General features: G+C 47.0%; 1 protein-coding gene across 1 annotated transcript in view; it reads right to left on the bottom strand.

Moving 5' to 3' along the window:
* The window catches only part of MICAL2 (microtubule associated monooxygenase, calponin and LIM domain containing 2), a 146,429-nt gene that overhangs the window by 22,167 nt on the left and 109,731 nt on the right, over positions 1–14,531 (bottom strand). The window contains exons 26-30 of the mRNA XM_082057593.1: positions 13,453–13,645; positions 10,525–10,694; positions 7,839–7,913; positions 3,944–4,041; positions 413–1,775 (exon numbers count right to left, since the gene is read on the bottom strand). Coding sequence (XP_081913719.1) covers positions 413–1,775; positions 3,944–4,041; positions 7,839–7,913; positions 10,525–10,694; positions 13,453–13,645 — 1,899 coding nt within the window. The remainder of the gene's footprint in view (positions 1–412; positions 1,776–3,943; positions 4,042–7,838; positions 7,914–10,524; positions 10,695–13,452; positions 13,646–14,531) is intronic.

Here is a 14,531-nt window from a genome sequence, read left to right as displayed (position 1 = left end):
TACACTGCCCTGCAGTTTTTGGTGCTCATCCTTGTTTGCTCGCTGTACTCCCCCTTCCACAAGGCTCTCAATGCCCCAGCACAGCCTCTCTGCACAGCATCCCGCTCTGAGCCACTCCTTCTGCCTCGGCGAGCACGTTTTCCTGACCGAAACACGTCTGAACAGCAGCCAGCAGCAGAGCAAACCTGGGCCCAGTGTGCTGGGCTCTGCTTGCAAATCCACTCTGCTCCTTTAAACCATGAGCAACTCCTAAACCTTAACCAAAACCACACATTTACTAAATCTTCCTATGTAGAGAGTAACTATATATAAAATATAGCATTCAGCAGATGTGTGTTTGCATGATCACACATAGGTGCTATAAACTTAAAGTGCTACTATTAGAAATAATTAATTCCACACAGGTCCTCACCTGTGGAAGGATAACGTCGCCTGTCTTCTGGAGAATGGTCCCTCATGAAAGGAAGGGATGACACAAAGGAGTTCCCTTCTCTGTCACGAACTTTACTTCTCAGTCTATCAAAGAGCGACCCAAGACTACCCTTCTGTGCAGAGTTGTCCAGATTGCCCTTGGAGATGTTCTTGGGCTCTGGAGATGAAAGAAGGAGGTACTTTTCATTATGGATAAATTTGTCATCTTTGGGAGCTCCTGGAGGAGTCTCTTTAAAGCTAAACTTTTCCAGGAGACCTGGGACATCCTCCATCCTAGTGCAAGATGATTTCTGATGTATACTTGTTGTCCTGAAAGACCTGGTGTGAGAACTGTAGACTGGGAAGGATACCTCTTCACTGTAATTCCTTGGAGATCTCTCTTCAGAGCCGACAGAAAAACGAGATGGATTTGAGAGAGGGCTTCTATTTCCTAAATATTCTCCTGCCCACTCCCCTACTTCAGGCTCCTGTGGCTGAGTGTTATTTGCTCTATTATTGTTACTGTTCCTTTGGCTTAGGGAAGAGCCAGGAGTAGTGGGGAAGCTGAAGAAAGACTGTTCTGAAGAGCCTTTGGATTTGGTGTCTGAGTCATGCTTTGGTCCTTCTGGAGACGAGGTTAGAGGCTCCAAAATGGACCTCCTGATTGCCTTGGCTATGAGCCTCAGTGGTGATTTTGGCTGGCCAGCTGTGTGCTCCCTGGCAGCTACAACTGGACTCCTCAGAGCATCCTTTGAGTCAACTGGCAAAGCTGGTGGAGCATCATCTGTGAATAAGAGAGGCACAGGACAACTATATAGTTTAAACACATCTTTTTGCCAGTCAGCATCCTTTTCCTCAGAAGTCCTCAGTGCTCCTTTCTTTCGATACCCTGGACTGGTTCCACCTACGTCCGTCACATTTGAATCATATGACACAGGTTGCTGTTGCGTACAGAGCATCAGCTTCTTTTTTGCTTCCTTCAATTCCTGCTCAAGCTTTTCTTCTGGGTGCCTTGTATTTTTGGCATCTTTCTCTTTCAAATCCAGAGGTGGCAGCACTTTTGTCTTCCTGTTAAAATCTTCTGGTTCAGAGGTATATTTCTGTTTTCTTTCCTTCCAGCCCTGGGCTGTGGATGTCCCAATGGCACCATCTATATCTTTAGGCTCAGAAAAATCAGCAGCCGGTGTCCCATTCCCAGGAGGGGTCTGTGCAGAACCTCTGGTGCTGCTCTGGAAAGGGCAATGGGGCACATACAGATGGATGTCTCCAGAAACCTCTCTGGCTTTTTCTTTCCTTTGAAATACTGGGCTGTCATGTTGGAACTGTCCTCTTGTAACTTCTGGTGGTTTCTTGTAAGATGATAACTATTAAGGGCATGAAAAAATATTTTGGGGGTAGAAAAATACAGTTTAGTGTATCTTTTATTTCATAGAGTATTTTAATCAATTTCAATCTTAATGTAATGCTAATAATATTTACTTTATATACACATAAACACACATATGCACATAGATCATTATACAATAAGAAGAAAAGTTTTTCTTTCTAAAGGGCTAACATTTCTCTAGGAATGGGGATCTAATACTACTTGAAATTTTATTAGTTAAAAATTATGCTATTCATGCTATGAATCTGTCATATCTTTATGAATTGCCTTTAATATTTTCCTTTGAAACAAACAGTCCCATCTGCAGGAAAACAAACAAAAGCAGATCTGCTCAGTTCTCCCATGTGTATTCCAGTTGCATCACCTTAGAGTTTCCAGCAAGCACAAGGGACCATAATCCATCCTCTCCAACCACTTTTCTAAAATTGCATGCTTACATAGTGCAGGTAGGAATTAAGTGACCCAGAAAAGATTGTAAAATGCAATATAATTGTTTTAAACAATTAAATTATTTCTCTCATATTTTTTTTTTCCTTTGGTGAAGATTTAAATTCAGTATTTTAGCCACCAAAATCTGCTGGCAATAGTAGAAAGGATAAATGCCCACATCATCTAGCCAGCAGACCAAAACCAGAGGTTTTCTGTTTTTTCTTCTTAAAAGGGAGGCATTTTACCCTCACTGCTGCGTGATAATGGATGGTGAGAATATTCAATTCCTGTTTCCACTTATGTGCCAGACTCCCACATTCACACGGGTGAAGCCATTAATCTGACTTCTCATTTCCCAGAAGCATCAGAAGGTAATAATGACCATTCCCTGTTTCACTGTTGTATTTGATGACGCGATGACACATAAAAAACCACGAGAAACACCAATAAACAAATGAACACTCTCTTAATCCTCTCTCTTTAGAGTAAGAAAAAGGCCACCAAGTGCTGTTTATAGACTGGGAGCTGCGTGGAGTCACCTCTCCTTGAGCACAGCGTGGCCAGGGAGCATTGTGCAGCTCTGCTCCCTTGGGACCTGCCCTTCCTGGCCCTATTGTCCTGCACCGGATTTCAACTACCACCGTGGACATAGAACACCTGATTTTTTTCCTAAAGCAGACCTGAGGTCAAGCAATTCTAATCCTGCCCAACCCAAGGGTGAGGACAACGGGTTTAGGACATGGAGGATATGGGCTGGTCCCCGCTCCACCCGGCTCCGAGTCCAAGGGACGTGCTGCCCTTTACTCAGGATGGTCGGTCGTGACTCCAGCTGCAGCACTGCATTTACAACAGGCCCACCCCTCTTTGGCTTTTTTTTTTTTTTTTTATGAAAGGGCAGAAAATACAAAGGAAATTCTAGGTCCTGATGGAAGCTGAAGATGCTCCTGAGCTGCGGGAGGTGTGGAGCCAAGGACCTACTGCAAATTAAGAACATAGATCTTCTACCTATTGGATGCAAGGGACAAACATTAGACAGGTGCACACCTATATCTAAGGGCTGTAATGGTTTGAAACCCACCTCTGCCAGGTTTCCTACAGCCAGCACTATGTGAGCCCTTGGCTCCCAGATTTGTTCTCCAAGCCTGGTGCTGGTACTTGCCTTTCACCCAGTGATGCACAGGAATCAAGTGGCATTTAAGCCACTTGGGCATGACACTCATCCCACCACTGCTGGCACCTGGCCTTGCCCAGCACGCCACATGTTTCCATCCGGCCCTACAACCACACGTGAGGACAAACAGCCAGCTTGGGAACACTGCGGGCAGAGATCTGGGGGCTTTTCTCTCCTTTGTGCAGAACCTGTGGCACAGAGAAAATCCCAACAGCACCTAAACGCCGTGGTGTGAGGGAAGGGTGGGGTGGTGGTACCTACGTGTTGGCTGATGCAACAGTTCAGTGCCTAACTCTCAGTGCAGTTGAGGTCTGAGTCCCACAGAAAGCAAATGCCACTTAGCCGCATGATTTGGGAATGGTTGCATCAATAAGAGCATCCAAGTCTCTTCGCTGTGTATAGCACAGGCATAACTCCAACCTTAGTGCTTGCTGTGAGGACCAAAATGATTTGAAAGAGCAGAGGATGCTCAGACAGCGTGGGGTGAGCAGACATGCCCTAACAGTAGTTATGCTCAGTTTGCTCTGCACAATTCTCCTTCATACCTGTGTCTGGGAGTGATCCTCCCCAGGACCATTTTGGCAGCCGGCTGAGCTGTCCTTCCCACGTAGCCCAGGTTTCTTGCTTGACAGTAGAGGGAAACCTGCCACAGACATGGATTTTACCATCATATTTGTATTGCTTTTGTCTTAAATAAAGTTTGCAATTAAAGAACAAGAGTAGAAAGTTAAGCAGTCATCTGGACACAGTTGTACCTGAGAAGCTGACATACAGTAATGAAATTTATGACCTTACTCACATGTGTGTGCACACTGTGCCAAACACATGTTGACATTTTCGGCGGTGGACCTGAACTGCTTCCACTTTTTGGCTGGACGTAGTGAAGCGGCTTTTGAGTTCCAGGAAACTTTCTGGAAAATCAGCCCTTTATAGAAGGCTTTCAGGCCTTAAAAGCAGAAACAGTCAAAACAACCAGCGACTTTTGAAGCTTTGGCTAGTTCCGAGAAATGAAGAAAATGGATGACTTCTGAGCAGGCTGTCTGTCGGAGCGGGAAAGAAATGAGAAATACAACCACCTGCAGGCAGCAGGGACAGAAATAACCCTGTCAGGTCCACGGGCAGTGTGCTAGGGGCTCTCTGAGGAGCAGACAAGGTAAATAACTGCTAAAGGCCTTGAACCAAAACTAGCACAGACAGGCTTAGACCTGCTGGAAACAACAGTGGGGAGGTAACTCGCACCTGAAAGGAGTCAGGAGAGCTCTCTAATATTTGTGCCTGTGGGAATTTTACGTAATAAATAATCTTTGGACAGAAGAAAAGAATCCCAGAGCCAAGATATTACCATGTCAAGCTTTTACATGACAAGTATATTTATAGCTGAATTATTAACTCCCAAACTCAATTATTAGTTCCTGCATGTGGACTTCGAAAAGGCAAGCCAGGGGACAGACCAACTTTCCCTTTCTCTCGGTGTCTCACCTGTGCATTCCCAATCTCTATGCAATTTGTTACTTTTAGTCAAGAACAGAGGGAAACGATGCACTGGAGTTCATTAAGGAACTCCCATAGGGACCAGCAACAAGGGGCTGAACTGAGACAAATCCAGCTTTTATCAGCTGGTTAGAGGGATACCATAACTCTGCTCTGCTGTTGGTCTTGCTTTCTGTACCTTTTTGCAATGAGTTTTCAGGGGAGGGGAGAAGAAAGAGAAAAAACAGCCTTCAAATAATTTCAGATACATTCAGAAAGTCCAGTGATGGTCCTCTGAGAAAGTAGCATCAAAACTGGGCTACTCTATCTGCATTTTCACAACCTATGTCCACCCTACCCTGATTCTCCATCCCCAGTACAAGTGCTGATCCTTTCCCACTCATGCATGTTGACCTTTATATTCTGTATAGCGAATTGACCATGGGAAAAGATAAGAATCCAGAATGAGAATGAGAACCCACTGTTACCTGTATAAGTGAGCCAGGGAGGTTCCGCCTGATCCACTAAATCCATTCACCTCCTGACACAGGCAAACATCACGGCTCAGCACACCGAGGGGAAACGCAACTGCTGCAGGAGTGGCAGCTGTAACACTCATGAGGGCTTAAAACCCACAGCCCAGGGCTCTGGGGCATTGGCTCATGCCCATGGGGAGAACTGCTCCCACTGCAGCTCTCCTGGGCGTGCATTAGCTCCCAAGGACAGGGCATTGCTTCACACAAAGCCATAACTTGCTGCCATTCGCAGAGATAATGGATGTGTTCCAACCAAGATGCTGAACCCAAATTTGCAGCTTGACATGCAAAACAGGTTTCTTTTTTTTTAAAAAAAAAGTTCCCTAGGGCACTATCACAATCTGTTTGGCCCAAAAGCTACTTGAATTGACTAAGATAAATTAAGGGTGTGGCGTTCCCTGTGGCCATGCAACAGGGATTAAAGATTTTGAAAGGTAATATCCTGCTCTGAGCCTTTCAGTCAACATAACCATGACGCCGATTTCCTTTCCTTGGACGCGTACTTTGTGCTGTTTATGAAACATACGTGTTTTGGGAAATAAGTCTGAGAAGGAGACAGATTTTGCTTTCATGTGAGTGATGATCACATGAATTCTTGTAACCAAATATTAAGTGGATTAAATATAGAAACTAAGACTTACAGTGTTCCTCCAGAGAGTAAAAAAAGCCTTTATTCTGTTCCCAGTATATGCTGAGTGTGCTTCACACCTCGTTTTTAACTGTATGCTTGAGCTTCGGACAAATTTATTCAGCGTATCATTTCCTTCTCAAAGGCCTTTAGCTCCCTCTAGAGCCATTCGGATGCACATGGAAGATTTTAATGGAATGATGGGAAAATTAATCGGCAAATGATTAAGTAATGCGGTTGCTGAGAACAAGCTGAAAATGAGTCGAAATTAAGTCTTTTTTTCCTCTCTCACAGTCTTTCTTTCCCTCCCCTCCTCAAACCTGGAATAATCACATTTGTTTGGCATTTTAAAAACTGAGATCAGTTAAGGCAAGATTTTAAATCCAAGCCTTTGGTGAAGCCAACACCTGATTATAAGCCAATCCTTAAATTCTGTATAGTGCTCAGAGACAACCCCGAGGTTGACACTGAGAATTTTTGAGGGCACCCTGCTCTGCCTTCCCCATCCCAGGCATGGGACAGCGTGTCCCCGCGTGGGACGTCCCGTGTGGCTGCTCCAGAGGGCAGTCGAGCTTGGTGGGAGCATCCTCTCAGGACTGTGAAAGGACCTGTGCATCCTCTACTGAGATTTACTGAGTTATCCCAGAAGTGTGGCATGGGACGCCTCCAAGGGACCGCAGGGTCAGTGGTGACAGCGCTCATGAGCATCTGAAGGCATCTATCTTGGAGGTGAGGTCAGTGCCGGGAAGGAGAGATGCAGCTTGTCTCCTCATTTGAGATATAAAAATTCGTCACAGAGTGAGTACTTGCAAATAATCTTGAAGCTTGCTTGCATATTCAAACCAAACAAGATGCCTCTGCTTGAATGCTGGTCCCATAATGGACGCAGGGATCCTACTTGTTTCAGGAGCAGAGCCCTTAACTTCTCTGAAGGCAACTGGGACCCCGAACAGCAACAGAAATCCCCTCTGTTGCAGAGGGCAGCTGAGGGCAGGGTTGAAGAGTAGCTGTCACCACCATTCCCCAAAACCCACATCTCCATGACCAGAAATTGTGGCACTCAGTCACAGGCACAAATCCCTTCTTTTGGCTGCTGTACATTCATTTTTTTTCTTAAGGTTGTCAATACCGCAGTCCGACAGATACAACTGCATTTCTAACCATGTTTTGAGATGGTCTGGGCTGCTGGTGAGCTCACCCAGTTGCCCTACGGGTATGATCAATCCCAGCATGTACCTGCAAGTCCTTAGTGGGGCTGTTAGTAACTCAGAAACACCTTGTTTTTTCCAACAAAAACAAACAAAAAACCAAATCAGAACAACAAAACAAAAACAAACAAAAAAAACACTGCCACCAAAAAAAAAACCCAACCAAACACCAAAAAAACCCCAAACCAACCAAAAAAAGGTGATAGGGCACCTGTAGATGGGTGTAAATAGGCACCTTCAGTAGCATTTCTAATAAGCGATACTCAAAATGTTAGACCCATCCTTGCACCTGATCAAAAGCAATTGGTGCACACATGGCTAGAAATGTAATACGTGGCTCTGGGATAGGGGTGCATTTTCTCAGCTAGAGAATTGGAGTGGATGCCACTTGCTGGTGGGTGTAATAACATAGGGAACAGTCACACAGACGGAATTTGATCTTCTGAGGACAAGAAAATGGAAAATAAATATTTGGTGCATTTTAGATCTCGATTTTTCTCATCTACCAAAGTTTTAAAGGAGAAATAGACATTTAAGAGAGAGGAAAACAGGAGACAGCACAAATAGAAGATAAAATTGCTTCTCAGGCTTTACTCACTCGTTTGGAGCTTTTTCCTCCAATTCTGATACTTATTTAATGCTGTGGAGTGAAAACTGTTGGCTCTCTGTAGGGCTGAGCAGAAAGAGAAAAGACACATGGTCAGAAAACGTAGCAAAACACAGAGAACAGGGGGGAACAAACAAACACACACACCACAACACCAAAACCACCACGAAAACCAAGAGCAACCCACATCCTGGGGGGGTGGAGGGTTGGTTTTTAACCAGTCTCCCCCCTACCCCGGTCCCATCCCCGCGGTGGCCGGCAGGGGGCAGCGCGCACCCGGCTGTGCCGAGGCCGGGAGGCGATAAAGGGAAAGGAGATAATGTGTTACCATAATCCTTCCCATTTACCCCCAAAACAATACCGGTTATTTTCTCAGTGAAGTCGGCACGAGGAGAAAGGCAGACAGACAGACAGACAGGTGAGGGGACAGACTGAAGGGGTAAAAACTTAGGGATGCTGTGATGCAGCTGGATGAGGATGCAGAGCTAAGAGGCTGCTCATGAGGATCTGGGTAACACGGTTACCCAGTGGTGGGGAGGTGACATTAGCAGCTGGGGGTGGGGACAGCATGAAATTGGGGTGGAAAAAGGGACAAAATCCTTCAGTGACTGCACAGGGTCACATGCTGCTGGGCACCCTTTGGGGCTTGCTGCTGTCCTTTTCTTGCCCTAAACAAGGGGTTTGTTATTCAAGAGTCAATTTAAATTACAGTATGAAATCCCCTCTTCTCTACTCGGATTAAGAATGCATATATGGATGTGGGGGTGGTGGGGGATGGGAAGAAATGAATGCTGGTGGCCTTTTCTTTTTGGCAAAACTATTTTTCAGCTCTTCTGTCACTAAAGCACAGTCTGACAGAAGGCACCTTGCACGAAGGAAGAACAAGTGACTTCCTCACAACAGTCCCTGCAGAGTTACGCATAACCCAGGCCGAGGACAAATCAAAGGACCTCAATACTTTAGCACCACATAGACCTCTTATGTAAAAATATGCCAAGAATGCCCATAACATCACAATGTTTAGCATAACCATGTATTTTAAATATGAAATTAAGTTCAAACACCAGACTAAAATCCAGGAACTCTACCCATTTCTACCAGGCTTTGGAAATTCATCCCCTGTCCAGGCACAGCCAAGGCCTGAAATACAAGCTGGTTTTAACATAGACAAGAGTGATAAAACCAAATGCAATTATCAAACCCCAAGGCCCATCAAGTTTCTTGGGGTCCAGCCATGAGCTGTCAGTGTACAGGAAGACCTGAGAACTTGTGTACAAATGACTGCCGCACATAAAGCTGAAGGCGGAAATCTTGCTGGGAGAACCCTCAGGTTCCATGGGTGCATCTGCACACCCTGTCCAGACAGCTGCTCCCTTACTCCATCTGCACATTGCAGCAGCACAACCACCCCGGCCCAAAAGCCAGGGGCAACATCAGCACAGGTCAGTGCCCATAGCAGCACCCAGGAGCTGAGGCGGTGTTGGTACCCCATCTCCATGGCCTGTGGAGCACAGCTGCCATGAACGATGCTGGCACACAAGCCCATAGGGATACAGCACTTGACACGCTGGGTTTCCCTCTTGCCTTCATATAATGCATTACTTCATCTGCTTACTGACCGCTCCCTTTGTCTGCTATATTTTGCCAGCCAGGCAGAAACATCCCACTTGTCCCAAGGTCAGGCTAAGCCACCAGCGGTCTCAGCCAGCAGTATCTGCATGCTTCCTCTCCAGCCCAAGCTAATAGCAGTGGTTTCCACTCCATGAATGGAAAGGTCCTGCTCACCTTGCCTGAGCCCCATAGTAACACTCTGCAGCCCAGGGGCTGACTTACCCACGCACCTTCTAAAACAGCTGCTTTTGGCTTTCCTTGTTAGGATTTCAGAGAAAAGAACACGAACTTCTTGTGAGAAGTGAGAACATGCAGCAGTCTCCTTCAGGAGCCCTAAAGACAGGTTTTCTTCTCTGCCGCAAGTGTCAGGGAGGAGCTGCTTCAAGGTGCTGCAGCTCTGCTGCCAGCCCCTGCGGTGCATGCAGTTGTGCATCCCCCCCAAAGCTCTTCCGAGGGGAGAAACCCAGAAGAGTGAGCCCAGGAAAGGACGGGAGATGCTTTCAAAAGCAGGAGATCTGCCATGGCTTCAAAACACATCACCATGCAGTCCTGGAACATGGCACATTTTTCAGTTCTGACCTTCTCCAGCTCCAGAGGAGGTTCCATTTGGAGGCAGACTGTTCCTAAATCTCTACCCACCTCCCTGCTGGCTATATCCTTTCCTCACGCTTTCACTGGATACAAACATTTTAAGCAGCTACTGATAGAAATGCAAAATGAATAAAGCTGAGCTCTCTCATGCTTCCCCAAATCACCCTTGCTTATACAATGCCACAGATACTGCATGGGCTGCTAATAATGTCCACGTTTTTTTACTGGTGGGAAAACATTCATTCCACCCCTGCAAGCTAAGGCATGACTACTCTAGGGTACCCTGCATCACAGAAATTCTGTTTCAGCTACGGCACCCAAACCACAGAAATCCTTCCAAAAAAAGGCACCATTAATGGGCACAACCTGACCACACAGCAGAGAACAGCCTTCTCTTCGAAACCTCTTCCCCTAACCCCAGCTTTAGCCCTCAGGAGAGGTTGCTGGAGCATCCCCAGCTTGGGACACTGCTTACCGTCAGCAACTTTGGATGTTTTGGGGCTTTCCTCTGGCACCACAGGGCTCCTGGCAAGTGATGTCCACCTCCGGATGGGCCTCAGGCAGGTGGGGGGCTCCAGCAATGACGTCTGTCCTTCGCTCACCTCCGAGTTTGAGTCACCGTTAAAATCAGACTCCAGATCAGAGCTACAGGAAAGAAGTGTGAGAAGCAGGACATGTCAGAAGATGCACAGCATGGAAGCATTCATTAACATCCAGTGCAACAGGCACCAGCGTCAGCCCTGACAGTGGCATGGGCCACAGAGAAACAGATGTTTTACAGACAGAGCTGACATCCTCATTTTGCTTTCTTTGTTGTTATTACAGGACTGTAGTTTGCCTTAAGTGCTACACAGCTGAGATATCCCTATTCCCATCAGATTTCCGCTGCCTGGATTCCCAGCCGTGACCTCTATGCAATCAAACTGCCACCGAGAGGGACTTGGGGTGAAACACGACAGCTCAGTTAGCAAGGACAGGTCCTTCTGCCTGCAAATCTGTACCGAGAAGAAGAAAGGGAAACAGCAGCATTTTCAATGCCATGATCAGCCTAGAAGTAAGGCGTGAGGTCACAGCTCTACACTTTTTACCTGGTCACCACAGAGTTTTGGAAATAAGAGGTATGCCATAGGGAACTTGCAGGGCAAGCCCTTGACAGCCCATGGAACAGCAAACGCAACAAGGCACCTGATCCAATCACAGAGGCAGACCCTGGCATCTCCTTCCTTAAATGTAATTAAAAATATGCGACACAAACACATGTCAATGGCACATGTTGCGACCTTGCCTCTAGGCAGGACAATGTCTGTTTGAGGTGATTATTAGTCCTTTTTTAAATGATCACAGGATTTCTTTCATCTCTAAAGGCCAGACTGTAGGCAACAGGCCTTCTGATGTGACCACATTCCCATCACCATACATAAGCGTGCCACCACCCCACTCAGCCTATTTTTAATGCAAACAACACTGCTAACTTAATTCATAGATTTATTATGATGATTAATAGCTCTACCTTAAAAATAGAGGAACTTACACCATGAGTAGCCCTGTTGGCATGGCAGGAGAAAGCTATTTGGTGTTTATACTGAGCTGGGTTGTAGAATGTAAAGATTTATTATCCCAGCCCAAGGCACAGCCTGGGAGGCAGGAGGAAGAAGAGCTAAAGGAAAGGCTGCATACAGCATAAAGCCAGCCTAAATGCCATATAGGAAGCGCCCGGCAGCCCTGCAGCCCCACTTTGCCCAGAGGAACTCAGCAGAGCTGGGAGGCCGGGCTGACCAGGCAGCTCCGGGTGTGCTGCTCTCTCGGGCAGGATGAATCAGAGTAGCCTTAAATGTCACCACTAACACATACTTTTTAGGTGTCTTTCAAGTTGTGTCAAGCATACACATATATATATATAAATACTAATATATGAAGCTTTTGATAGCTGAGTTCCTGTGTGGATGGGGAGATACCACACTGAGATCAGGCAGAGTGCCACACAAAAAGAGCTGCCATTAACATTGATTGATATATTTCTGCTTTAAAGAGCAAAATGTTTCTTTTCCTTGGCTAGCAAGGATGTAAATGCTATAGTACCAGGCTTGTCCTCTGATTTCAGCTTGATAGGTGGTCATTGTACAGAGGTACCTGAAGCCTGAACTGCAAGACTGCGTCACTGAGCTGGTCATTCTCCCCCTCCCACCAAGTGCCATTTGTCACTTGCTATTTCTCTCATTCCTCCCTTTTTAGGCAGGGTCTGACCTGGCAAGCCACACTAGGCGAAGGGCTCCTGAGCTGCTGCAGCAGCCGGAGGGTGACCTGACCTCGGAGCCGATGGCACCAGCCGCAGCAGTGACAGACGTGGCGTCACACCCCGTGCCATGTCCCGCTGGCGGGGAACCAGGGGCCTTGCCGTCCAGCCACGGGAAGGGGAGCTGATCCCTCAGATCAGGGGGATTAGCTGACTCTCATCGCTTCGAGCTGGAGGGTATTAGCGAGGGATACAAGCACACGCTCCGCAGGGGGCTCTGCCCCACAGGTAGGAAACCCTTCCCCAAGCTCTCCATCCCCCATGAAAGAGGAACCCCAGAGAGGCTGGTCCTTGCTCAGAGGAACACCCAGACCCACACAGCAGAGCACAAACGTCATTTAAACCCACAGCAGGGAACAGCAGAAAGTTGCATTTCTAACAGCATTGGTCAGCACAAGAAGATATATGCAACACCACAAATAGGTGTGTAAAGGATGTTAAGTATTTGAACGAGCTTCCTCATTCACACACTAACACTCTGTTCGCAACAGTTGGCTTTAGTCTTCTTTTTTAGCTCTCAGTAAGGAAAACTACTTTACTCAGGAGATACCAATCTAATATTTAGACAGGATGAACTCCCACAGAATTCTGCCCAGAAAGCCAATATAATCTAACTTGTTCACAGAAATCAGGCTTCCTCTGACAGCTCCCCAAGGATCATCAAATTTCAGATTTCTTAGGGATGGGCAGGCCCTCAGACGCCCTGGGGGAGGCCTGGGGTGCGGAGCTGCGTGGTGATGCCCAAGGTGGCAGGCGACCACGTCACAGGATGCACCTTTTGCCACAACACGCCCACTGCCCTAATCCCCGAACAGACATTTTTTTGGTGCACAAAGAGCTGAACCTGGGCTGATCAGGGCAATGTTTTTCTCTCTGATTCAGGCCTCTGTGTGGGATGTGAATGTTTGAAGATTTCCTGCAAAGTGAGTCATGTGTCTGGGGGGATTTATGGCTGTGGTAAAGAACAATTGTTATTCTGAGCTGTTTGTCTTCCCCTTCCTCCACCCCCCAGTTGTATCACTATATTTTGTTATATTCTTCCTTAGAGTTCCAGAGAAAACCAAGCTGCTCTTGTGGGTTTTCTATAGGCTTATTTCTATTTTGAAGTACCTGCTTGTATCACTGGTGACCATGACTCGGATCGCGAGAAGGTTGTGCTCGGTCATCTCCTCCTCAGGGATGACCCTCACAGTGGCCCACTCAGGGGAAGGGGGTGAGAACCAGCTCTCCAGGTCGTGGCGCTTGGGGATGCTCTTGGCCTTCTTCGGGGAGATGGGCTCATCAGCCACAGGCAGGCAGCGGTCTGGGAAAGCACAAAGGTGACAGCAGGGCGTTAGGAGAGAAGGGGGTCTGCTGGGGGGACCTCATCTCATTTGGGTGGTCCTTGGCCACCACCAGCAGTTTCCACATGGGGCCCCATCCTGTCCCCATGGGCGAGCCGCATGCAGCAACACCCCGGTATGGCAAAGAGCATCCCTGCAGCCCAGTACAGCCCAGGGTTTGTCAGCTTGGATGCAAGGAGGTGAAAACTCCAGGGGCAGCCTCAGTTTTTACACCTGCAGGTCCTCACTCCACTTGGTAAAATGGCCATTGGGCTGGGTGCCTGGTGCCGGTGGTAACAAAATCACATGCTAGCTACACAAGTAGGGATTTATGGTCTCTTTTCAGGCTATACATGTGCACGTGGCAGGAGGCAGATGGACCAGCCTTGCTTGGGTGGCTAAAACTTCAGCCTTTTATTGCAATTTTAGGTCAGTTTAGGACAGTGGGAGTGAGCAAAATAAACACAGGCTCCTCAGGTTGTTTTTGAGTGTGTGCAGCAAATGCAGACATTGATTTGGGAAAAGAAGCGACATCACAGCAGTTAAACAGCACCATCCCTGAATTCACATTCAGGCAGGAAGAATAAAGCCAAGTTTCCCTTGCTCACTCCAGGTGATACAGACAGAGCCAAAGACAGGAGATCATCTCTCCCTGTGAAATCCTTAATTTCTGAGCAACCTCATCTATCCACAACCTCCTGCACAAGCAAATACAAACATATCATCTGCATCACCTGGGGCTTGGTGCAAAAGGGAGAAATGCCAAGCTCTGGGAGAGTGGCTTTGCTTGATTCACCTCCCATGTGTGGTGCTTTCACCACAATTAATTCAACACCGTTGCTTCTAATTTACACCTGTATAAGCAGA

The sequence above is a fragment of the Streptopelia decaocto genome (assembly GCF_964273445.1).
Source record: "Streptopelia decaocto genome assembly, chromosome: 7".
NCBI lineage: Eukaryota > Metazoa > Chordata > Aves > Columbiformes > Columbidae > Streptopelia > Streptopelia decaocto.
Note: the sequence above shows the minus strand (reverse complement) of the source record. Positions and strands in the feature narration are given on the sequence as shown.